The sequence below is a fragment of the Phoxinus phoxinus genome (assembly GCF_949152265.1).
Source record: "Phoxinus phoxinus genome assembly, chromosome: 12".
NCBI lineage: Eukaryota > Metazoa > Chordata > Actinopteri > Cypriniformes > Leuciscidae > Phoxinus > Phoxinus phoxinus.
Window position 1 is genome coordinate 33,539,146 of NC_136887.1, and position 27,500 is coordinate 33,566,645.

A 27,500-nucleotide genomic window follows, 5' to 3' on the forward strand; every position below is an offset into this window, starting at 1 on the left:
TTACAGCCGAGTGTTTGCACACCTGCAGACTCACCTCCAGTGCTTTACTCATGGCTGTTTTGATGTCCAACACACTCATTCCTCTGTTGAGACACTCCAGTGCAACTCTACTCCAGACCCCAGCCAGAAACACCAGCGCGCCCGTCCCGGAGTGGAAGAGCCTCTGCTGGGCCTGAACCGTCTCATGCAGAAGCTGTCCGACCGAGCCGTCCAACTCGAGGCGCTGAAGCAGACGAGGACAGCTGCTGACCAACACCGAATCCCCAGCGTCTTCGTCCCGGATGAACTTCAGGTGTTTGTTGGGGCCGAGGAAGGTGTGTGTGGAGGCTGACGCGGCCTCTAGCTGCTGGAGTCCGATGTGGCGGCGCTGAGCGACACTGGCACTTCCAGACATCTGTGGAAGAGGAATAATCACATGCTGGTTCATTTAATATTGCTAGTCATTTAATCATGTATCTGTGTTCTGATAGGGTTGTGAGAAGAAGGATAAAACAATGCGAAATGTAAATAATAAAATCATATACTGTACATAAGTAAAAAAGTATCCAAAGTTGAATGATTTAGTCCTTCACTCCTTTTTGTAATCCTTTATTAGACTTAATAATTTGTACATTTATCATTTTTTCTATACAAATGTACAAATTATTATTTTTATTATAAAATTATTATATTTTTTGTAGGATACTTGTATTTTTTTAATAAAAAACATCAAATTAAAAATAAAATATACTATGTTAATTTCAACATTTTCATAATTTTTTCAACATTTCAGATCATGATAACGTAAATATTCATTATAGCGCACGTAATGTTATTGTTATAGCCCATTTTTACAAAATGCTTGCATTTTTTGGGCTAATTGTATAGAAAAATCTTTTTAGATAATTTAGCTGTGTGTAGAAGGAGAAAACAATGCTTAATGCAAATAATACAATGCAATTTACCATATACATAAATAAAAATTATCCAAAGTTGAATAATTTAGTCCTGCAATCCTTTTGGGTGATTTTTCTAATCCATTATTAGACTTAATAATTTGTACATTTATAATTTGCATGAATTTTTTGTATAAACAACATAAAAAAACTCTTCAATGTTCTATATATGTTAACTTTAACATTTTCAATCTTTTTTTGAACATTTCAGGTCTTGAAATATATTCATAACACAGCACACATAATGTTATTATTATAGTATTATAAATATCCACTTCTAAAAGGTAACAGACAATGCTTGCGATATCTTGTAATCAAATTAATCAAAGTTTTTGTTGTGATGAATTAATAAAAGCATGAAATAAAAGCATGAAACTTTAAAATGGCATTTTCTATAATAGCTTTAACTAAGTCTGTCAATTTTATGTCCAATGTAAAATATGGGCTTCAAAGCAAATCCTGTTGAGAAACACAGATTTTTTACACTTTTATGACAGTGACGTACATTAACACTTTATGATTGTTTGTAACAGGAAATTACGAGTTATGTTGTAAAATGTCTCAGTTATGAAACGACTTGAACAGCAGCTCTACGGAAGACAATAGTGTCATTATCAAGCTCAGTTTATATTTTATGTTCTCGTCCGATAGTGTAAGAACAGTCATATCGATATTATGAATATGAATTTTATGAATATTATTTAGCTATTCTTTAAGACCCCATTTTATATTTAATGAAGCAGTTCCGTGCATGTTGCAAAGGTGACTGCAATGTGCAATTAGATAAAGTATGCATAAAATATGTTGATAAAGACCGCAAATGCAGGTATATATTATGCAAAATTAGTAACTTAAATAGACTCTTTCTCTATGACATAGCCTAGTCGAGGTGTTGTATCCAGAAATGTCTCCTTAGCAAATTAGCTTCTGTTCTATATTATGCTGGCAAAAAACAGAGCATTTAAACTATCTGCGGATCGAATTCGAGTCATAAACACTAACGCTATCGTATATAATAATCTAATCAAACCAAAACTACAAACCTTCAACGCAGAGCTGTATTGTTTACAACTGGGTCCATATTCTAAAACGCGCATGCGCACTTTATTCGTTGCTAAGAGACGAACGCCAAACGAACCAAACTGTCAATTACATCCAACATACCCCGCCCGCTCCTGTTTGATTGGTGGAATACGTAATTCAAAGAGTAGCTACACATTCTATTGGATCAATCTGCTGTCACTTACTCAGACGCCACGCCCATCCAAACGCGCTCAAGGAAACCAACGACAGCATTTCCTTCTCTTGTTTACTAACAGATCACGCAAGTTGTAAAGCTGTGGTTTGGTTCTGCTAATACTTTCGAGATGGTAAGTATAGTTTAAGTTACTTTTAAAACTTTGGGAATTAATTCACGTCAAGCATGAACTAGTTAAAAGGTTAATACGCTGTTTGTTAGCCTAAACTGTTAGTGCTAGCCTGTAACGTTAGGCGTTCTTATGGAAACCAACAGAGACTGTCGTTCACTTCATTTGTTGAGATGAATGGCGAAAACAATGCGATTTATTTTATATTATGATTAATACACATTTATTGAGGTAACGTACACTTATTACAAATTGTACAGTAAATGTGTTTGCCTGAATCTAATTAATTAAATGTGTGATTATGAAAAACTAATCCAGCTCTTACAGCCTCCATCAAATACAGATTACCAAAGAACAGAATTTATGTAAACGTGATTTAATTAATTTATATTAATTTATCCCTGCAAAATATATATATTACTCACACACATACATATACATAAATATATGCGTTATTGCTATAAACGTATATATACAATATCTGCTTTACTAAAGATATACACTATATATATATATATATATATATATATATATATATGTGTGTGTGTGTGTGTGTGTGTTTTATGTATGTATATACACACACACACACACACACACACACACATGTATATATATATATATATATATACACACACACACACATCTTTATGTATATATATATATACACACACACACATCTTTATGTATATATATATATATACACACACAGATCTTTATATATATATATATATATATATATATACACACACACACACACGTTATATATACACACATATATATTTAGGGCTGTCAAAAGATTAATCACGATTAATCGCATCCAAAATAAAAGTCTGTTTGCATAATATATGTGTGTGTACTGTGTATTATTATTATGTATAAATACACACACATTCATGTATATATTTAAGAAATATTTGCATTTATATACTGTATATACATTTATACAATTTATATTGTATATAAATATGTTATATATAAATATAACCAATTTTTCTTAAAGGGGGGGTAAAATACTTAGTTTCAGTCAATCTCATGTTAATCTTGAGTACCTATAGAGTAATAGTGCGTCCTTAATATCTCCAAAAAGTCTTTAGTTTCATCATATTTATAAAATAAAAATACAGCTTTCCGATTCTAACCGGAAAAAGCCGAGGTCCTTGATTCTGGGCGTGGGCGGAGCTATAGAGTCAAGCGGGAGCGCCCGGGAAGGTTTGCTTATTATCGATCGTGGTGCGGTATGCCATATTACTATATATATATAGTATTTGGTTTGCAAATCCAGCGACGACCTGGGTCTTGTTAATAAAACATTCGTCACTGAAATGACCAGAACACAAAACCGCACTTGCCACACTCCTTTGCTGTCCCGGAAATACAAACTGCATCCACTGTTCCCCAGTAACACTGGGTTCTTTGGGAAGCTGAACAAGGTAAACTTTCCCTCACATCCCAAAACACACTTTTTTGGAGACATTCTTGACATCAACCATTCCTATTTAGCGCTGCTGATGATGATTTCCGGTAGTAGCGCGTCGATGCATAGATATTATATAGAGATATGATGTCTATGCGCCGATGAGCGCGGTCTTTCTCTCCTCTGGTCGACGTGTGCGTGAACGCGCTTTTCCGAGAGCAATGCTCATATAAGGAGTTCCACTCTGGTCTACGTCATTAGATCTACGATAGAAAAAAAACAGCCGAAACGTGTTGCAATCCGGAAGTATGATTTTCAGCACAGAAATTCTCTGTTATTCGTTCAAAATAACTTTTCAAACTTTGGCCATTATTAGCATGAGAATCCATCTCTTTAACACTGTAAACAACTCTGAATACACGAAACACCATTGTACCCCCCCTTTAAATATATACATGATTGTGTGTGTTTTTATTTTTATATATATAAATAATTATACACAGTACACACACATATATTATGTAAACACAAACTTTTATTTTGGATGTGATTAATCGTGATTAATCTTTTGACAGCCCTAAATATATATATATCATGCATGCATTACATAGATAGATAGATAGATAGATAGATAGATAGATAGATAGATAGATAGATAGATAGATAGATAGATGCAGAACAGGTCTTTGAATATCCAAAAATTGCTTAGAATAGTCTATATAGTGTAAGTGTGCAGATAATTATTAAACATGCTGAAATACAGTACATACAATATACAAAAAGAAACACCGGATAGGGAATATTTAGGATGTGGTCACTCATATCTGTTATTCCTCCTCTAGTGCAACAGGGACAGTATTTTTAGTTCAGTTTGTAGTCTGATTCTATGATTATTTAATAATTATTTCAAACAAAACTCAATAAAACAGTATGATAACGCCCTCTGGTGGAAGCATGGCTGAATCTCTCTCTTTCTGCTTTTATTCCCAAGGCTTCCAGCTTCAGGAAACCCAGTGCCACAGCGAACCAGCGGAAGAGAGCGGGTCCCAAACCAGAGCTGACCGAGGAACAAAAGCAGGAGATCAAAGAGGCGTTCGATCTGTTCGACACAGACGGGTCTGGGACCATAGATGTGAAGGAACTGAAGGTAGAGAGGGTTTGAGACCTGCGTCACTCATGTTAGCCAGAGATAAAGAGCACGAGAGAGACTGCATCTGAACTGAAGAAGTGGGTCAATCTTGAAATGACCTAATCTTACTCTGGCTAATGAATTTGCCATGAGGTTACCTGCATAATCTCTAATAATTATCATTCATAGGACTTTTATTACTTTTTTTTTAATAGACTATTATTACTTTTTGAGTATTAAAATTAAAATTTAAATCTTGGTGGTTGAGGAGATTCCCCCTTCTATGTGAAGTGCTATATAAATGTAATGAATTATTATTATTATTCAAATAATTGATCGACCCAACATATCAAATATATATAAAGACATATAGGTTTGTAAACAGATTTATTCACAGGCAAAATGTATTCTTGTCTTCTAATCTAATTTCAAGCATTTAAAGGGACAGTTCACCCTAAAAATGCCTTTAAGGGGTCATGACATGAGAAACCAAATTTGCCTTGATCTTTTGGTATATAAGAGGTCTTTGTACCATTAAAACGTCCTGCAAGTTTCATAGCTTAAGACGTCCTCCCCATTATAAACGAATCATTTATTTAATCAAGCTCTAAATACAGCTCGTTCTGGATCCATGGTAAGAAGTGACGTCACGGTACGAAGTGACGTACCAGCGTTTGCATATGACCGCCTCCAGCACAAGATAACTACGCTTTAAGCGCAAGACAACTACGCTCATTTCGTATCGTTGTCGCGCCCGCGCGCCTCACAAGTGTTCAGTCGCCGGACAGCGAGTGGGTCTGTGTACAGGGAAATTACGATGCCGCAGATGTGCTGTTCCTGGCTGTGGACAAACAACATCTTTGAATACGCTGCGAAAGATCCAGAGGTCAGGGAAAAATGGATGCACTTTATTTTTTGCGGACGTCTCAGTCACGGCAGTGTTAGTTTAAGCGTTTGTTCTATACATTTGAAGGATGACTGTTTTGAGACCAAATCCCAATAGATTTCACCATACTTATAGATTTTACCATACTTATAGATTTCATCATACTTATAGATTTCATCATACTTATAGATTTTACCATACTTATAGATTTCATCATACTTATAGATTTCACCATACTTATAGATTTTACCATACTTATAGATTTCACCATACTTATAGATTTCACCATACTTATAGATTTCATCATACTTATAGATTTCACCATGCTTAAAGATTTCACCATACTTATAGATATCACCATACTTATAGATTTCATCATACTTATAGATTTCATCATACTTAAAGATTTCATCATACTTATAGATTTCATCATACTTATAGATTTCACCATACTTATAGATTTCACCATACTTATAGATTTCATCATACTTATAGATTTCATCATACTTAAAGATTTCATCATACTTATAGATTTCATCATACTTATAGATTTCACCATACTTATAGATTTCACCATACTTATAGATTTCATCATACTTAAAGATTTCATCATACTTATAGATTTCATCATACTTATAGATTTCACCATACTTATAGATATCACCATACTTATAGATTTCATCATACTTATAGATTTCACCATACTTATAGATTTCATCATACTTAAAGATTTCATCATACTTATAGATTTCATCATACTTATAGATTTCACCATACTTATAGATTTCACCATACTTATAGATTTCACCATACTTATAGATTTCATCATACTTATAGATTTCATCATACTTATAGATTTCATCATACTTATAGATTTCACCATACTTATAGATTTCACCATACTTATAGATTTCACCATACTTATAGATTTCACCATACTTAAAGATTTCATCATACTTATAGATTTCATCATACTTATAGATTTCACCATACTTATAGATTTCATCATACTTATAGATTTCACCATACTTATAGATTTCACCATACTTATAGATTTCATCATACTTATAGATTTCATCATACTTATAGATTTCATCATACTTATAGATTTCATCATACTTATAGATTTCACCATACTTATAGATTTCATCATACTTATAGATTTCACCATACTTATAGATTTCATCATACTTATAGATTTCACCATACTTATAGATTTCACCATACTTATAGATTTCACCATATAGATTTCATCATACTTATAGATTTCACCATACTTATAGATTTCACCATACTTATAGATTTCATCATACTTATAGATTGCACCATACTTATAGATTTCACCATACTTATAGATTTCACCATACTTATAGATTTCATCATACTTATAGATTTCACCATACTTATAGATTTCATCATACTTATAGATTTCACCATACTTATAGATTTCATCATACTTATAGATTTCACCATACTTATAGATTTCACCATACTTATAGATTTCACCATATAGATTTCATCATACTTATAGATTTCATCATACTTATAGATTCATAACCATACTTATAGATTTCACCATACTTATAGATTTCATCATACTTATAGATTTCACCATACTTATAGATTTCACCATACTTATAGATTTCACCATACTTATAGATTTCATCATACTTATAGATTGCACCATACTTATAGATTTCACCATACTTATAGATTTCACCATACTTATAGATTTCATCATACTTATAGATTTCACCATACTTATAGATTTCACCATACTTATAGATTTCACCATACTTATAGATTTCACCATACTTATAGATTTCATCATACTTATAGATTTCACCATACTTATAGATTTCATCATACTTATAGATTTCACCATACTTATAGATTTCATCATACTTATAGATTTCACCATACTTATAGATTTCACCATACTTATAGATTTCATCATACTTATAGATTGCACCATACTTATAGATTTCACCATACTTATAGATTTCACCATACTTAAAGATTTCACCATACTTATAGATTTCACCATACTTATAGATTTCATCATACTTAAAGATTTCATCATACTTATAGATTTCATCATACTTAAAGATTTCACCATACTTCCCCAGTTGATTGATTACATTAAGAATTACAAATATTTTTTGTATTACAAGTTTTCTGAAATGTTGTGTTTAAATATGCAAATATGCAAGATTATGTAATTAAATGTGCACGATTTGCAGAAATCATAATTCCAAGATAAACCTCGATAAAGTTTCATTTTGTTGACATTTTTTGCATGATTTTCTCTTCTTATCACTTCATAAATCAGAAAATACTGTCAACAGCCTGAAAAAAAAACATTTTACCATGTTTTAAGGAAATAAATTATATGTTTTTGCCTATATTGTCTTTCCTTAAGCAGAAGCCTTTAGAGAAAAAGGTTTAAAAATAAGGCGAAGCATAAATCCATCGAAATGTGTGTCCAAACATGCTGGTTCCTGTATATGCCACTAACAGACGACTTGACTTGTTGCCATAGGTTGCTATGAGAGCTCTGGGGTTTGAGCCGAAGAAAGAAGAAATAAAAAAGATGATCGCTGATATTGATAAAGAAGGATCGGGCGTTATCGACTTCAATGATTTTCTTTCTATGATGACACAGAAAATGGTAAGTCTGCGAGGCAACCACTGTACTACACCTCAGATGATGACGTCAATAACTTCTCATTAATGTGATGTGAACACATCAGACTGAGCATGCTTTGTGTTATACCGCTGTGGAGTATGTGTTCAGTGTGCAGGACTGTTTCTCACAAGTCAGAGCCGGGAAGAAACGAGTGCCAAACACGCCGATGAAGAGCAAGAGCTGGTTTACGATGTTTATTATCCACGAAGCGGCTCCTCCGAGTGGATTGAACTCTATTGAATTGTGAAACTATTATTAGTTTCACTATTTCAGTCTTTTTTAAAGCTGGTTTTGTACCTACATTTTTTTTATGAATAATTTGACATTTTGGTTCGTGTACTTCAAACCAAATCAAGTTCGCAATTAAATGAAGTAGTTTGTAAAGTATTTAATTGAATAGATTATCCAAAAATAGGCTTTAACATGTTTATGTAATATGTATTATATCAGCGTTATTTTAGTTTTACTATAGTTTTATCTTTTTTTTTAATCTTTTTTTTTTGTCATTTTATTAATTTTTTGTTTTTATTTAAATATTGCTATTTAGGTTTAATTCCTTTTTATTTCAGTTCTATATGTATTTCCAGTGAATAATTTTAGTGCTTCAACTTCAACTAATTTCAGTTTATTGCCACATTTCTAATTTTCATTTAGTTTTTAAACTGATATTTATAATATTTATTGTGGGTGTAACGATACCCTCCCTCATGTCACGATTCGATACATATCACGATACTGAACTCATGATACAATAATATTGCGATACTCTAAGACATATTATAAAAGGTTAACAAAAAATGTACTGTTGATTAAAATTTGATATTACATTGTGTGTGTAAATGAATAGGTTTGGACTTGATGCTGGAAACCCAAAGCACAGGACAATAGAGACACCAGAATAACAATATTCATGATTTTGAAGATGAAAATACAGAATAATTTTAGATGAATAAGCTTGCACTCATTTTGTATTATCAGGACCCACAAATATTGCCAGTTTGCATTATTATACATTATATTCAACATTATATATAGTAGTTTAATGTAATACTGACACTAAAACTCTGTATTCTTGCAATATATTGTGACACGATATATTGTTACACCCCTAATATTTATTCATATTTAATTTCACTTTATTTCAATGAACAGAAATATTTTTAATAATTTTATTTTACAATAATAACCCCGTATTATATAAAAAATGTTTATCATAGTGAAAAACACGTTTTGGAAGAAGGATTGATGATATATTGACTCATTATTTAAATTTTGTTATTTTTTAACCAAAAAATGTATATAGTGTTCCTTTAAATTCCCAGCAAAAATAGAAATCTTGACGCTGTACGCCGTTACTGTGATATAAAATGACTCATTCTGTGATTTTGGTCATACTAAATTGATCTGTGTGACATTTATCTTTCACAACAGAGTGAGAAGGACTCAAAAGAGGAAATCCTGAAGGCCTTCCGGCTGTTCGACGACGACTGCACAGGCAAAATCTCTTTCAAAAACCTGAAGCGAGTGGCCAAAGAGCTCGGGGAGAACCTCACCGACGAGGAGTTACAGGTGTGTGTGTGTGTGTGTGTGTGCTTCAGATGTGGGAAAACACATTGTGTGTAAACCTCAGACAGATCGACGTCTCTCCTAAGAAGCCGGCGGGTTAGTCAGTGGGTAGTCAATGACATAAGATCAGATAAGATCCCTCATCATGGAGGAACAGCTGACATCTTTAGGAAACACAACATGTTTGTTTTTTTCTCAAACAGGAAATGATCGACGAGGCCGACAGAGACGGAGACGGAGAGATTAATGAGCAGGAGTTTCTACGGATCATGAAAAAGACCAGTCTGTACTGAAGCCCTCGTGACGTCACTAAAGCTACTATATCTGTAAGCCTCTTTAGGGAATTAAACTGTTGTTTTGTGTCACTTTCTTCTTTTTACAAGATTGTAAAAATATTTTAATCTATACATATTTTGTAAACTATTAAATTAAAATGTATTTGCATCTGACCGGTCAGTGTCTGCACAGTGTCTCTATGTAATGACCAAGCACAAAAGTGAAAAATGCATGAGAATAAAAAGTATATATGTTATATAGATATAGAAACATGTAAACATGTCCTTTTGAGACACAGCTCATATGGAAATCCTTTTCATAACCAAATGTTGGGGGTTTGGCATAAAAACTTCCTCTACTTTGTCTTAGACACATAATATATATATATATATAAGTCCCCCTGTAGTGAAAATCCAGCGTTTAATGTTGTTTATATATATCTATGTGGTGTTTTTAATTAATCGGCAGCATTGCTGAGTATTTTCTCCTTAAAACTGCAGTCTCAAAAACACGGTTTGAAATCGCTGACGTCACAAACGACCTCGTAACCAATTAGATCAACGCGCCGGCGGGTTTTAGCGTATCATTAACAGCGAACTAGCAGGGGAGTCTCGAGAGACGCCAGCTTACCCCGGTATATTTTTCTGTTGATATCAAATATCGGGTAGATTTAGCAATAAAGCGTGTGTATGATGTATATTACGATGTTATGATGAGTTGTTCAAAGCGTTTCTGAAGATTGTTAGACGGCAGCTGGAGATGCTAACAGGAACATGGGTTTGTAACATTAGCAACACATTATTAGCGGTTTGATAATATAGTCAAACAAAAGGCTAATCATATTTATTACGTTATGACGTCATAAAGAGTGAGACCATTGTGCAGAAGTTGACCGAGTGGATCTCTGAGCTGCTGTGAGCGAGTGGAGGCGGGGCTAATTAGCATAATCATGAATCCGCGCATATTAAATGAAGCAAGGGTGTAGTTACATTCAAGCTATTTTAAGGCATGCACTGTAAAAAAAAAATGCAAGATTTTAACTTAAAAAAGCAAGTTACCTTGTTGCCTTAAAATGTTGAGTTCGTTGTAATTAAAAATTTGAGTTAATCCAACGAAGAAGAATGCTTTAATAAATAGAAACTCAAAATAGTGTTATCTGCACACATTAGTTATCCAAGTTGATTTGACAAAAGATAAAAAGTTGTGATAACAAATCATGAAAATATTTTTTTACAGTGTGGAGAAAAATTGTTGACTAAAGGGGGATTTTAAGGGATTAAACAAACATTACATCATTTCTGAAACTGGACGGACACATCTCGGCTAAGGAAAACTGTTGGTATCTATGATACTGCAAACATTAATCATGAAAACAGGTTTAGGAAACTTCACTTCAAGTAGTCATATTAATCTGCCTTCTTCTTCTTATAGTCTTGAGCAAGACGAAACTGAAGAAAGTTCCTCCAGAACCACATGTGGTGGGGTTTTCAGCCAGCAACGGACAACATTCAATAACAACAAATCACAACATTCGTTAAACACCAAATACAACACAAGTTGTTGATCGCCATTTTAACTCCAGGATGATTCAAAGGTCAAGAGTGCGAGTCTTGAACTGAGAATCTCCTGATTGCACAACATGTTTCATTGTTTAACTGTCCCACAAATACAGAAAAACATAAAAAAAGTCGATCGAATAATGTCAAATAATGTTTAAATTAAAATCTAAGTTATACAGAGTAAAAAAATATATATATATATAGATATTAGGGCTGTTAAACGCATCCAAAATAAAAGTTTGTGTTTACATAATAAATGTGTGTGTACTGTGTATAATTATTTTGTATATATAAATACACACACACATGCTTGTGTATATTTAAGAAATATTTGCATGTATATACTGTATATAGATTTATATATAATTTATATTATATATAAATGATAAATATTTTATATATAAATAACACATTTTTCTTAAATATATAGCTACATGAACTTGTGTGTATTATTTATATACACAAAATAATTATACACAGTACACACACATTTATTATGTAAACACAAACTTTTATTTTGGATGTGATTAACCATTATCATATGTACAGGTGAAACTCAATTTTTTTTAATATTGTGCAAAAGTTATAATTTTGATGATTATGGCTTACAGCTTATGAAAACCCCAAATTTAAAAACTCAGAAAATTAGAATATTACATGAAATCAATAAAAAAGGATTTTAAATACAGAAATGTCGGCCCTCTGAAAAGTATAATCATGCATACTCACTACTTGCGCCCCTTTTGCATGAATTATTGCCTCAATGCGGCGAAATAAATGAACTTTTGCACGATATTCACATTTTTCGAGTTTCACATGTATATAGCTTTATTTATAAACATAAAAATCAATCAGAAAATGCAAAAATCAAAGTTTATGGTTTCAATGTTGTTCTGATGTACCTAGAAATAACGGTGGCTGCTTTTTCACAAACAAGTCAGATCATTTGAAATATCGTCCACAAATTTTGCTTTAATGTGCTTTAATATTTAAGGTAAAATCCCTAACCCTAAAAAAATTAGAAATGGTAAAAGAGAGCAACTGTGTGCTGCCGTACATCTTTTAAGTACTCTTAACTTGGATGTATAAGTAATTTCAACTTAAATTACATTAAACTAACTTAAAAAAAATGAGTTGAGTCTTGTATACTGTAACTTGTAAAAAAAAACGTGTTTTGATTAGTTAAAGCAATGTAAAAACATGTTATAACATCATTTTGGTACATATTTTTCATCTTAAAATGCAAACTCTAGTTCCATATGAAGTATTTCACTTTATTTAGTGCATGTATGATGTTTGTTTAGCCGAGTAAACGTGTTTAAAAGGCCTGTGAGAGCAGAAACATCGTGCCACCCGTATGACTCAATCAGTGTGAGAGAAATGAATGACGGCTAAATGAAATGACTGAACGCGAACCCTAATGACTAAGGCATCAGTAAAAGTGATTTTGCTCTTTATGTCTAAAAGTGAAGCCACAAACACACACACACAGACCCTTAATACACACGCCGCTGGATGCTCACAGCTAAAGTGACGTTTCCACTTATCAAAATAGTGGATGATAAACAGGATTTTAGTCACTGCTGTTTTTCCAAGGCGTCGGCGGATTCGCTTGCATCAAGGTGAAAGTTTGTTTACAAGTTTCAGAAACTATCAAATCTAAATGGAAAGTAGGAAATGGTAAAGCGATGTGCGTCAAGGTGTCGAAATTTCATCGCTCGACTGATGGGTTTTTCACAACCGTGTCCGTCTCTCTAACGTCCCTCCTATTTTTAGTGCAACCAATCTTTCTTTTAGTGTCTATAAACCTGCGGGTTAAACGTCTTCTCTTCAGGACATGAATCACAACACTGCACCAGACCGATGTATACTCTCTCTCTCTCTGAAACCAGAACTAAAGCCACGTCTCAAGAATGTGTTTTTCCCAAAAATTGTGAAAGTCTCGCCGTCTGAGAGTTTCAATGAGACGAATCGTTTGAATGAATCATCACAACTTTCAAACAAAACCTAGATATCTATTCATAACATTTACAGAAAGTACCAAACATTCAGGATATTGATACAGTTGTTTGAAATTGCTTTAACTCATCAAAGTATAGCCGTTTTTAACTTTTTTTATTTATGAGTTATACAAGATTCAACTAATTTTTTTAAGTCAGTTTAATGTAATTTGAGTTGAGATGACTTACCGTAATTATATTGGCATTACATATTTAAAGCAGTAATATCCTATACCAAACCTAAACTAATCTTGACAAACTATATATCATTTGAAAGCTTACAATCTCTAGTTTACATATTTGGTGACTGATACAGAGGAGCTGTAATTTATAAATTTTCATCAAGAATATGTTCATACTCCTAAGGCGTGTTCAGACCTTTATTTTGAAATAGTGATGAACATGAAAAATCCTGAAAGAATGGTAGAAACCTCAGTTTGTTTTCATGCCAAGAGTTCAAAAGATAGCATCCATTCAATTATTTTAGAAAAAAAAGGTCTGAAAATGTTTTAAATATAAAGAAAATAATAATAGATTCAGCATTAGTGATGTGCAGCGAGCTATAATGCACATACGTGATCTTTTGTGTTTCTTAGAGGATGAATTCATTTCAAAATCTGCCAAACTTCCAACACTACTTCTGAATAGGATGTCTACTTCATAAATTGTATGAAAATTGTAAAAATAATGGTTCAGACTCAAACAACATATGGAAATGTAGGCGCCCTTATATGGGCAGTAATGTCCACTAGTGGAGAAGTTTGGTACTGCGCACAAACTAAATCTCACTGAACGCTCATTTTTTGAGATATCAACCTAAAATTTTAAACACAACTTGTTCAGATTTTTGCCTTTGATTTTTTTGCAGTTTTAGAGTCCACCAGGTTTTGAAAATACACATTTTATATAAAATATGAATAATTAAATTTTTAACATTGTACATTTTCATAAACTCAAACTTCTATAACTTTTTTTCTGCTTAACTTTCTTCATTTATTTCAATTCTACACCAAATGTCTTCTTTAAAACAAGACCAATCTTACGTCTATATTCCAAAGCATTCTTGAATTACAACCATTTAAGTTCAAAATCTGCATTTTCATGTCTATTAAAATCGAGGTGATTAAGGGGTTAAACATCAAAGTTGATTGTTCTTAAAACTTGAAGGCAGCGACTTTATTTACAGTGTATATTACTACATTTTATTATAAATGACTAAAGTATTTAGTTTGGGGGAATGCTTGTTCTCTTATTTATGTTATATTATCAAGATTATTTGTTTTACAATTTCATTAAGGCCTTTAAACTCAATTTCAAAACGCTTTACAATAAGGTTTTATTTGTTAACATTAGTTATTTAACATGAACTAACAATGAAAACATACTTTTTAATCATTTACTAATGTTAGTTTTAACCTTTACTAATACATGATTAAAATCAAAAGTTGTTTCTGTTAATATTATTGAATGCACTAACATGAAGTTATATTTTTATTAACTAACGTTAACAAAAGATACAATAACATATAGTTAATTATAAGTTAATGGGACCTTATTGTAAAGTATTTTATTGGTTTAAATACAAATTGCACCCCACCAATTTTTTATAACTTTCAGTGTATAAAAATCATGGCGTTTGAATATGATAAATAAATATTATGATCATTAAGTTATGATGTTTTTACATTTACAAGTTACAAAATTCAAGTCGGTTTAATGTAATTTAAGTTGAAACGACTCAAACATCCAAGTTGATTGTACTTGAAAAATGTAAGTCAGCCACATTTTCCATAGTGTACCCTCATAAAAGTGTTGTTTTTATCGCAGTATAATGTAATATGAAAAGTAATATGGAGTACCATGATAAAATGACGGGAATATTCACCCAATTTTGGGTCAAATATGGACAAACCCAGCCATTGGGTTACATTTTTAAACATTGGGTTTGTCCATATTTGACCCAAAATTGGGTTAAAACAAGCCAGCATTTTTTAGAGTGTATATATTGTGCTTTTTTTATACCCAAAAGGCCGTTTATAAGTGCACTGACCCATGTTCCCTTCTCACCCCAGCCCACAAGTGAACTATTTAGCTCACAATTAACCTTTAAAAGACACAAAGCGAAGGCCGGCTCTTCTCAGAAATGTCCCATGTAGCCGTGCAGCGCGGTGCAAGCGTACCCTGCGTGATCGCATGCCCCGCTCTTATAGGAACATTATCTTTGAAGTCACAAATAATACTCCCACATAAACTTGTGTCTTGTTTCCTCTAAATCTCTGCGTTTCCAAAACAACGCTGTTTTCAGAAGCGGCGATCAGTTAACCCCTAAATGCCAAGGAAATGTCACCGTTTGAGATGTGATAATAAAGTGTTAATTGAGCGCGAGACCCCTTTAGTTTTCAGTCAGAGAGCAAAGCGCTCGCACTGAGGCTGACGGCATCGACTGGTATGTACATCTGATCACTTCTGTGTTTGCCATTGTTGTGTAGAAATTGCATAGATTTAGTGTCGACACTAAAATGAATGTACTGTGTAGTGTGTGTGTAAAGTGTTAGTGCATCTATATTTTGCTGCTTTAACGTGTTTGCAGTGCTTTACACACACTGATATTGCTGCACGGAGAGGGCGTGACGGAGAGAAGCAACATACGTCACCTGTACACACACACACACACTTTACAGATCAAGCCGTATCTTCAACAACACTGATTTAAATGCAGGATATTACGTTTTTAATGTTTTTTACACCTCGTATTTAAGGGGCATCTTATAAAACATTCATGTGGATTTAGCATGTTTATATTCACATGTTATTGTAACACAAGTGCTTAATTGTTCACATCATAATTAATTGAATTGTTCATATTCATATCTTAGTTCACATCCAAGCCCTTACACTATAATTTAGGCTTTAAATTTTTTTTTAAATAAAAGCAATGGCTGTATTTTGGTTTGTAAAATCTTTTTATTATTATTATTTAAGGCATAGATGTATATTTTTACATATATAAATAAATTAAATGTTTATATATATATATATATATATATATATATATATATATATATACATATACATACATTTGAAATGTATATATTATTAAATGTATGTATTTATTTAATTTTTAATTAATATATTCATACAATATAATAAATAATATAAGTTTAATGTATATTTAAATCTATCTAAAATATTGAATATATATATATATAAAAAAAATGATGTATATATTATATCTATAATTTTAAAATATTTATTTATTTATTTTCTTTTTTAATTAATATATACAAATATATAATAATACCATAATATATATATATGTAGATTTTTGTAAACGCCTATATATATACATTTTAAATATATATATTATTAAATTAAGTGTATATTTATTTCCTTTTTAATTAATATATACTATAATATAATAAATAATATATATGAAGATTTTTTATATATATATATATATATATACATATATATTGTATATTATATTATATAAATCTATCAAAAAAAAATTATATATGTATATATTTTAATATATATATATATATTTTTTTTTTAAATATGTAGACTTTTATAATCACACATACACACACATATTTATATATATATATTTTTTTTTTTTGTGAATTATGTAAGTTGTACTAGGATGGCCTTTATAGTGCAAGTGATATTTTAGTATAGAGTCTAGAGTTAATCCTTTAAAAAGACCAAAACTGCTTTAAATATCATCAAACATTAATAATCACGGCATCTAATTCTCCAGCATAAACACACAGTGTCTCTCTCTCTTCCCAGCGCACACACACACACACACACACACACACGGCCCGGTCGGCCGTCCCCCGCCCACATCGCTCAATCTTCCTGTGCTCTTACCGTAATATCCGCAGAATCCACACGTCTCGCTCTCGGTCTGAATCAGCCGAAAAACTGATTCACCGTGTCCTCGCTCATGCCCCCAATATCAGCTTCAGTCTGAGGATGGCCTCAGCTGGCTTCAGTCTGGGTACATGTTGTGTCTGATGCTTTCTATAGAGAGAAAGTGAAAAAGAGAAAATACACAGTCAACTCTCAACCTACACTCATGCAACTCAAGCTTCATGCTAATGTACAGAAAACAGGCCCACGGGTTCAGCTAACAGCAGAATACGGCTCACGTGAACGACACACTCAACAAATGAGCATATGCATAACACAACTACCTGAAAACATGTCTTAACACCCCTCACGTAACTCATCTGCGCGGTTTAACTCGCTCTATAGGCCATTTACAGGCTTTTTCAACACATTTTCAAAACTTTGCTTTTTTTCTCTCAAAGCTTTTCACACGAATACACACACAAAAGGCAAAATGCCTCACATCTCTTGCTAACTGAAGCACAAAATATCACAAACACATCTCAAAAACAAACGTTTGTCTTACACCTTTGCCATAATATTATATTTTTGGATTATTATATATATATAAACAGTGTATTCAAAACCTAAAGCTCTTCTTTCATGAGCTCCTACATTATATCTGTACAAGATTGAAAGTACCGTAATTGGCGGAGAGATGTTCACGGTAAACACGAAAGCAAGATTGAAACCAAACTATAGATGTTTTTACTGTGAGCATTTGTGGTTGTGAATACAGTATTACAGTCCGAAAAACCTAGAACTTGACCTTTGACCTGTTTATAGGCCTATTCTAAAGCCATGATTTGATTGGTTGGTGTTCAGTAAAGCGATGTGTGTGTGTGTGTGTGTGTGTGTGTGTGTGTGTGTGTGCGTGTGTGTGTGTGAGGCTCTGATGAATTACTGTGGCATTTTGGTGTTTGAAAAAGGAAATCGAGATACTTTCTGTTCGATTTGTGTGTGTTAAATAGAGAATTGTGTGTGTTGTGTTTTGCAAAAAGTGTTTTATGAAATTGAAAACCGAGTTGAAGGCCGAGAATTAGTGAATGTTTTTGCAGATTTGGTGTGTGTTCTGGTGTTTGAGTGTTAAGTTTCAGAAATCGCGTGACAAGGAAGGATTTTGTGTGTAAGCAGTTGAAAAAAAAAAAACTGTTAGATATTGAGAGTTTTAAAATTGCTAAAAATATGCTGAATTAATATAGTTTGGATGCATTTTGGTCTTTCAGTGTTTTTTTGTTCAATCTCTTTTTACCGGTGAATTTTAATGAACAATGTCTGTAAATAAACATTAATTCGCCAAAATTCAAATGATGAGGAAGCCACTGGCTGCTAAAATTATACATTTAGGGACCAAATTACATTTTAAGTTGAATAATTACAGAAGTGCTTGATATATGTGACCCTGGATCACAAACCCAGTCTGGAGCCGCACGGCTCATTGTATGGGTCAAAATTATACATTTTTCTTTTATGCCAAAAATCATGAGGATATTAAGATCATGTTCCATGAAGATATTTAGTACCGTAAATATATGAAACATGTATTTTTGTGAGTGAATGCAGCACAATCGTGAACATAAATGCACAACTTTAAAGGAGATTTTCTCAATGTTTCGATTTTTTTGCTCTCTCAGATTCCAGATTTACAATAGTTGTGTCTCGACCAAATATTGTCCTATCCTAACAAACCACACATCAATGGAGAGATTATTTATTCAGCTTTCAGATGATGTATACATCTCAATTTCAAAAAATTGACCCTTATGACTGTTTTGTGGTCCAGGGTCACATATAAGGTTGATCTAAAGCATCTTCCTACTTTAGCAACTAGTGCTGTTGTGACTGTGGGAGACTGTTAGTCCGTAGACCATGACTTTCAATATATTATGTTATGTTTTTCCAGTTGTATTAAGTATAAATTGTTTGCTATTTGATGCTGTTATTGTGGTGATTCTAATTCTATGCCATAAAAATAAATAAACAAAACTTTACGATTGAAGATCATGCTAAACAATAACACTTTTTTTTCTTCTAAAATATCAGAAAATATCGATTACACACACACACAAAAAACGGTGAATATGTACCTTTAATGACACAGTGTGGTATGAACAATGAGTTAGCAAATAGACTGATGTAAAAGTCTAACCAACTTATAGAGTAGGTACAGTACTTATTTTGAATGAAAAATTATGTTGTGTACAGTAAGAGTGTGGTATGAATGTAATCTAGATGTTGTCATTATCATGTGACCTACCAGCGTCGCTTCACTGTCATTCATAAATCCTCTCCCGTGGCCTCATGGGATGTAAAGTGTCCATCACACACACACTTCAGATCCGGGGACTTTCACCTGCTGTGTTATACTGTGAATTTATATATATGTGAATTTTGTCACATACTGTTTTTTTTATATTTTCTATATAGTAGTAATGCGGTTTTGAATGCAGGCCTGGTGTTTGTGTCAGCTAGGGGTGTAGCAGCCATTTTAAATTCCCAATGAAATTCTTGTTTTTATGGAATATTGCAGTATTTATTAATAATGATTTACCCGTACATCGTTTATTTTTAATTCACGTGTGCATCATAATCTTGAATCAGAATAAGTTTCTCTCACAGCATCTCTTCTCTTCTCTGATGATGTGGGCGGAGCAACCTGTCACTCACATGAGATCCACCAATAGCAAACCACAACCAGCCAATCAATTCCCCACAGACAAAATCAAGCCCCGCCCACATTTGTTATTGTTCCAGAAGCGTTTCTCTCGATATTAATAGAGAAGAAAAGACCAGCGCAACTTCTGTTTCATGCTGACTTTAAGGACATAGTAATAATAAACTAAAAGCTGGTGTTAAAATAGTATTCAGTGAAAAACTGAACTTGTTTCCTTTAATGGGGAAAGATAGCGTTATTTTAAATCATAACACAGAAATTCAATCATGAAATACATTAAAAATACACAATGTTTGAAAAACATTATTGTCCTGCCAAATAAAAATGACAACGGATAAGAGAATGTACAGTTCACTTGAACTAAAATATACTTACATTTATATTAACAACTGGGTGATAATATAGTTATGCAACAAAATAAATAAAAAAGCAGTTGAGATTTGTTATATAGTAACTTTATATAGAGAGCTGTGCGATAATACAGTTTACATTTATATATGTATCATTTGACTGAGCAATCAACATCCAGAACAGCCTAACAACGATCTATAGCCTCATAACCACATAGCAACACCTTAGCAACGGTGGGAGTGCGTTTTGCACAGGCAAACTCTAGTTTCACAGACTCAATGAGTAAAAAAATGTTCATACTCTGGCTAGTAATATTATGACATGAGCTGTCTGAAATTTAAGACTTGTTTTCTTTTCCTGTGACGTCTCCGTCTCTGTGGAGTCGAAGTCGAGTGTGAGACTGGAGCAAAGGTGAGGAGGTCTGGAGGCCTGCGTATGTCAGTATTTTGACTGACCCGTAAGCGAGCGAATTATAAGCGTCATCAAAGATAGAATCAGTCTGGGACTTAACATACTGTATAGAAACCACAACAACCAGTAATGTTTCCCGTAGGAGTCGGTCGGTGTGGGCTAGGGCATGTTGTCACATGGGGAAGAAGTCACAAGGGCTTTATGCCAGTAAATATGTACCAATATGTTATGACTGAAAAATCAAGTTGCCCAAATACTGAAATATAGTACCGGTCAGGCAGTAAAAAACTTTTTTTGCTAACTAAAGTAACTAAAAGTCTTAAAGTCGGCATGAAACAGAAGTTGCGCTGGTCTCTTCTTCTCTATTGTGTCGTATATCCGAGAGAAACGCTTCCGGAACAAGAACACATGCCCACATCATCAGAGAAGAGAGAGATGCTGCAAGAGGAACTTATTCTGATTCAAGATTACCAGGAACATGAATTTAAAACAACAATGATGTGCACGGATTAATCATTTATAATAAATACTGCAATATCCCATTAAAAAAAGAAAAGAAAAGAATGCGTCACCTTGGAATTATTTATTTTATTTATTTGTTTTATTTTATTCATTTATTTATTCGGGACAGTGTACATTAATGAACAATCTAACATTTCTGTACAGACTGTAAATGAGCCAGGTTATATAGCATAAATGCTCATTTTCACCTGTAGTCCCGAAGCAGGAAGACAACAACATACATGATAATGCAACACAAAAGAATATAACAATATACAATATCATGCACAAAACATATTAGCACACATTCAGGCAGATTACATTATATCAATAAAATTATTCAATATTATGACACAACTGATAACTTTTAAGAAACTGTTTAAGGTGCTTTTTAAATGTGCAGTAAGTGGGACATTCTCTAATGTTTGTGGGGATGCTGTTCCAAAAATGACCTCCTCTAATAGACAGAACAGTTTGTCCAAAGGTAGTTTTTCTACGCGGGATCTCTATATCTCCTCTAAATGAAGCTCTGGTACAACAACCTCTGTCAGACCTTGGTTTAATGTATGTAGAAAGTGAGGATGGGGCCAATCCGTGTAAAACTTTAAAAATCAAACAGCTATTTTTAAAATGAATAAAATTTTCAAAATTGAGCATATTGTATTTTCTCAAAATATTACACTGATGGTGTGACAGAGGTTTTTGATCAAGTATTTTCATAGATTTTTTGAATAACATTTCTATGGGTTTTAAAATTGTATTTCCAGTGAGTGACCAGGTTGTGATGCAGTAATCTATATGTAATAAATATCATTGAATGTAGAAACATTTTAGCAGAAGTAATTGTCATTGATGGTCTGATTTGTTTAAAGTTATAAGGTTCTGTCTGCATTCTGACTGGTTTTGAGATATTGAGTTTAAAGTTTTTGCATTCCATTCGACTGTGTAGAAAGAACCTTTTTATTTTCTAAATAAAAAATTTCCAAAATGTAGACAACTTAAAAAACAACATCACATAATGCAAAGAAGACATTTTACAAAAATGTCAGATAGAACCTTATAATTCCAAGGGGACGAATGGTCAATTTTGATTGTATAGTGACTGCTATGACCCTGGTTCTACCAGAGATGTGCAACGCTGGATGAAAACATTCAAATGAATGGCCTTAAAATATTCAATAATAAAATACTTTTGTGAAGTATACAATTCACATATATTGTGAATCTGTAATGCATGTTTAGGCCATTTTATGATTAGATTTTCTCATAGATATATTGTTCTTTCATGTGATCGTGAGCTTGTGTGTGTGTGTGTGTGTGTGTGTGTGTGTGTGTGTGTGTGTGTGCGTGCATGTTAAAGAGAGAAATATCTTGTGTTTTGTTTATTTTTATAAACAATCATGATCATTCATATCTCAGAAGTTCGGAATTTGTGTTTGTTTAAAGAATACAAACAGACACAAATGAGTCAATAAAACGTTCATGCAAAAGAGCAAATTGCACAAAAAAAGTTCAAAAATGTTCCCCTGTCCTGAATAACCAACTGGTATATGCATATATGGTATTGAGTAGTGTATGTCAGTTATGTATAGTAGTTTTTGTTCCTTAATGTGTGTTCCTCACTGATGCACATAAACACAAGTTCCTGATTTATAGCAGCTTCTAAAGCCGTGACTCAGTCGAGCTCCAGCAAGCGTGAGTCAATTTGTTTGTACAGCTGTTGTGTTTTGTGGGCTGAACGGCATTTTAATACTGTAACCCACCTCAATATCAGTGTGTGTGTGTGTGTGTGTGTGTGTGTGTGATCCTCCTCCTCCACAACACAAACAACTCGCAAATATCACACACACACCTGAAGATTTGAGGAACTTAAAAGACTATCTGGTAACACTTTACTTACAGGGGTGTGCATAAGACTGACACGACACCTTCATAATCATGACACGACACGTGATTAATATGAAGGAGGTTTTATGCATGTTTATGACAACTGTCATTTAGTGTCATTCACTCAATTATGACAATTTTTATGCAAATATGCAGAGGCGGACAGAGTACACAGCTTCATTACTTGAGTAAAAGTACAGATACCCCTTGCTAAATTTTACTCAAGTACAAGTAAGGAATAATTGACGACAGGCCGTTGAATTATTAGAAAAATAATGCACACCCGAGGTGGTAATGCGGTCACGACGCGAAGCGGAGTGGCCGTTACACCTCGGGTGTGCATTATTTTTATAATAATTCAACGGTCTGGAGTCAATTATTCCGCTTATACTACAGTTACCACACCTCGAAATATTGTTCAGATGATGTATTTCAAGACGTTTGTAAAGTTTTTGTCATTAAAACGCTCTTGTATGTAGGACTAATTCCTTGCGCATCTAAACCCATGCTCAGTTGCTAATTCCAAAACGTCATTTTAGAGTTAGTAACGGAGGTCTGAGCCGCTGATAGCAGAGTAATGCTGGACACACTTAACGACTGACACATTCTCTGACTGTGAATGCAGCAGATTTTAAACACCGCTGTGAACACAGACTGAACGCGCTGAACACGCGTGCATGATTAGTCATCAAGTATCAAATTACATTCATAACTGGCCTTAGAGAGAAGCATGTGCGTCAATATTATTATTTATTTATTAATTCAATTCGTTTTAATTAATTCGTTCATTCTTTTTTTCTATTAGTGACAGTAGACTAGAAGACTAATAAATGAAACACAAAGCCCTTTTAACAAGTATAGGCCTATCAATTTTATTTATTTGTTATATTATCTTCAATAATTACGAAAACCTGTGCAACAGGACTATCAATTTATTTAAATATTCAGTTTATTTTTTTATTGATTATGTATAGGACTGTATAGCCTACTTTATTTATTAAAATTAAACTGCATGTTTTCATTGATTGCGAAGTTAGACATTGAAAATTGCAGATCAAGCGCATGGGGCTGCAGTGTCTCTTGTTATGAATTGTATCCTCTTTTCCGTTATTACAGTTGACTACGCGAAGTGATATGGAACTGTAATGAGGTCAAGACCTGCCGGAACTACTTTAGCCGTGCGGTTCCCTGAAAATAATTGCACACCTCAGAACGTTCGTCAACCAATCAGATTCAAGCATTCAACGGCCCTGTAGTATAAGTAAAAGTACTACAGATGTCTACTCAAGTAAAAGTACTGAAGTAGGCTACTTGTTTTTAAAAGTACTTGAGTATCAAGAGTACATTTTCTAAATATTGCATTACTACTGCCACAGTGCTTACATTTATGAACAGAAACGTCCTACATGGAGTTATGAAAAATGTTAATGTTAATACCTTGGAGAATGTAAAAGGAATTGAAAGTTAAATCAAGTCATTTTCATCTTTTTACCATGTTGCTTTATTTAACATTTCGCACTTGCCCACAAGGCAATAGCACAATGGCAACGCTCTGACAAACCTCTGCTAGAGTTTTAATGGATGTTTTGCACCCACATTTGAACTAACAATTGTGTGTACATGTGAGTTTCTCTGTTTTTCATCAATCAAATCAATAAACCTAAACCAGCAAAGAAGGCAATATAGCAATGTTCTGACACACCTCTGAACCTCTGAAAGCTGATTGCTGATAGGCTGTCCCAATCAGTGGCGCCTGCACAATCCAGTCACGTTTGAGAGGGAAACAACAAATTGAGGGTTTCCGAGACTTTTTTTTTTTTTAGAAGTAGTAACGGGTACTCATGGTTATGGATAGAAATGTAGTGGAGTAAAGAGTACAATATTTGCCTCTCAAATGTACTTGAGTAAAGTCATGAGTACTCCCCAAAAATGATACTCGAGTAAAGTACAGATCCCCCAAAATTGTACTCAAGTAAATGTACTCCGTTACTGTCCGGCTCTGCAAATATGACATTGTCTGAGGCGTCTTGGTAATGACAACTTGACATAAACCAATACATCATAACCTGTCAGTGTCTTTGTAATGAAAATTTGACATTACCAAGACAACATAAATTGACATAAATATGTAATAAACATGACATAGCAGATTCATTATCAAACTTAAGAAACCACTTTATGGGTTAACATTACATTAAACTGTCATGTGGTTGGTTTTAACATTGGCTGTCATGAGGACATTATAAATGTGTCAGGAATATTTTTCTTGACCTCAACTACAGTGGTACACATTGAATTTGTCATTAAAATGTTATAATGACTTTATGACAGCTAATGTCAAACCCAACCACATGACAGTTTAATGTAATGTTAACCCATAAAGTGGTTTCTTAAGTTTGATAATTAATCTGCTATGTCATGTTTATGACAGGTTATGATGTATTGGTTTATGTCAAGTTGTCATAACAGACGTCTCAAACAATATCATATTTGCATTAAAAATGTCATAATTGAGTGAATGACACTTAAAGGGATAGTTCACTTTGAAATAAATTTGTTTTATGTTTTATCTTACCTCAAGGGCATCCAAGATGTAGGTGTCTTTGTTTCCACAGTATTTTCAATTTTGATATTTTTAGGTCAAACCGTTGTTGTCTGACAGTCATATCATGCAGGTCTATGGGGTCCACCTCACAGAGCATGCAGAGAAGTTCAAATTAAACATGACTTAATGACTCGTAAATGTAAGTACACATTGATGGCCTAAGACACGAAACGAGCGGTTTGTGTGAGAAAACGAACGGTATTTGTATCGTTTTTATCTCTTGTAACACAGCCACGTCCAAGTGATCTGAGGGCGCGAGCGCATCCTGGTGTGTGACGTGTGCGCAGACTGGTGCATAGAAATATACACACTAGATGTCGCATTGGCTACGGCAGTTCATTGGAACGAATGTCTTTAATGCGACTTCTAGTGTGTATATTTCTATGCACCAGTCTGCGCACACGTCACACAGAAGGAAGCGCCCGCGCCCTCAGATCACTTGGACGTGGCTGTGTTACAAGAGATAAAAACTACATAAATACTGTTCGTTTTCTCACACAAACCGCTCGTTTCGTGTCTTAGGCCATCAATGTGTACTTACATTTACGAGTCATTAAATCATGTTTAATTTGAACTTCTCTGCATGCTCTGTGAGGTGGACCCCATAGACCTGCATTATATGACTGTCAGACAACAACGGTTTGACCTAAAAATATCAAAATTGAAAATACTGTGGAAACAAAGACACCTACATCTTGGAAGCCCTTGAGGTAAGCTAAAACATATCAAAAATTAATTTCAAAGTGAACTATCCCTTTAATGACAGTTGTCATAAACCTCCTTCATATGAATCACATGTGTCGTGTCATGATTATGAAGGTGTCGTGTCAGTCTTATGCACACCCCTGTAAGTAAAGTGTTACCGACTAGTGCACTTGTTTTAATGCAGGCTCTGGCATTCAAATGATGTGGTTCACGGCCTTGTTTAACAGAAAAACAGTGAGTAAGAATTGGGTTCAGAATTTTGCTTGGTTTCATCTTTTGATGGAAATATGGCAACAGAAACTGACTCATAACTTGAAATATTCTCTCTATTTTAGCTATAGGTTATCTTTGATCAACGTTAGGGTCTTTCCCACATTTAAGCAAAGATTCTTGATTTTTTTTATCACACCTTTTTTTATTGTTGTTGTATAAATTCAACTTTTTAATGTGAAATGACTGTGGGAACTAATAAAAAAGGTCCTTTTGCAGTTTGCCTGCATGTCAAGATCTTGTGTTGCGGTCGATTAACTGTCGAAATACATAAAGGCACATTTTCCTTCTATGGAAATATTGAGCATTACCTTTTAAGGTGAACAATAATGTCCTCTCAATCTCCTTCTGTCATCTTGCCTCAGACACTTTTCCACTCAC

The 27,500-nt window shown here is 33.4% G+C and overlaps 3 protein-coding genes across 4 annotated transcripts in view; 2 read left to right on the forward strand and 1 right to left on the reverse strand.

Moving 5' to 3' along the window:
* Positions 1-17,790, reverse strand: part of bbs12 (Bardet-Biedl syndrome 12) — a 19,200-nt gene extending 1,410 nt beyond the window's left edge. The window contains 4 exon segments of the mRNA XM_079629883.1: positions 1-394; positions 17,695-17,722; positions 17,724-17,760; positions 17,763-17,790. The exon segment at positions 1-394 is cut by the window's left edge and continues 1,410 nt beyond it. Of these exon segments, the coding sequence (XP_079486009.1) occupies positions 1-394; positions 17,695-17,722; positions 17,724-17,760; positions 17,763-17,772 (469 nt within the window). The 5' untranslated portion in view covers positions 17,773-17,790.
* cetn4 (centrin 4) lies at positions 2,161-11,991 on the forward strand. 2 transcript variants are annotated; one of them, XM_079629885.1, is made up of 6 exons: positions 2,178-2,305; positions 4,708-4,863; positions 8,274-8,402; positions 9,852-9,989; positions 10,190-10,312; positions 11,694-11,991. In XM_079629885.1, the coding sequence occupies exons 1-5, from the start codon at positions 2,303-2,305 to the stop codon at positions 10,277-10,279; spliced, it is 516 nt and encodes a 171-aa protein (XP_079486011.1). In that variant the 5' UTR covers positions 2,178-2,302; the 3' UTR covers positions 10,280-10,312; positions 11,694-11,991. The 2 variants fall into 2 exon arrangements, with proteins under 2 accessions (XP_079486010.1, XP_079486011.1); XM_079629884.1 differs by lacking the exon at positions 11,694-11,991 and having other exon boundaries at positions 2,161-2,305; positions 10,190-10,435.
* il21 (interleukin 21) overlaps positions 16,209-27,500 on the forward strand; it is a 20,589-nt gene continuing 9,297 nt past the window's right edge. Inside the window, exon 1 of the mRNA XM_079629887.1 lies at positions 16,209-16,267. The gene's annotated coding sequence lies outside the window, so the exon portion shown is untranslated. The remainder of the gene's footprint in view (positions 16,268-27,500) is intronic.

What these genes read in the sequence shown, in the direction of transcription:
- cetn4 (XM_079629884.1), top strand. An exon ending in TAGATGTGAAGGAACTGAAG is followed by an intron (nt 4,864 to 8,273) that starts GTAGAGAGGGTT and finishes TTGTTGCCATAG; the next exon opens with GTTGCTATGAGAGCTCTGGG. An exon ending in TCACCGACGAGGAGTTACAG is followed by an intron (nt 9,990 to 10,189) that starts GTGTGTGTGTGT and finishes TTTCTCAAACAG; the next exon opens with GAAATGATCGACGAGGCCGA.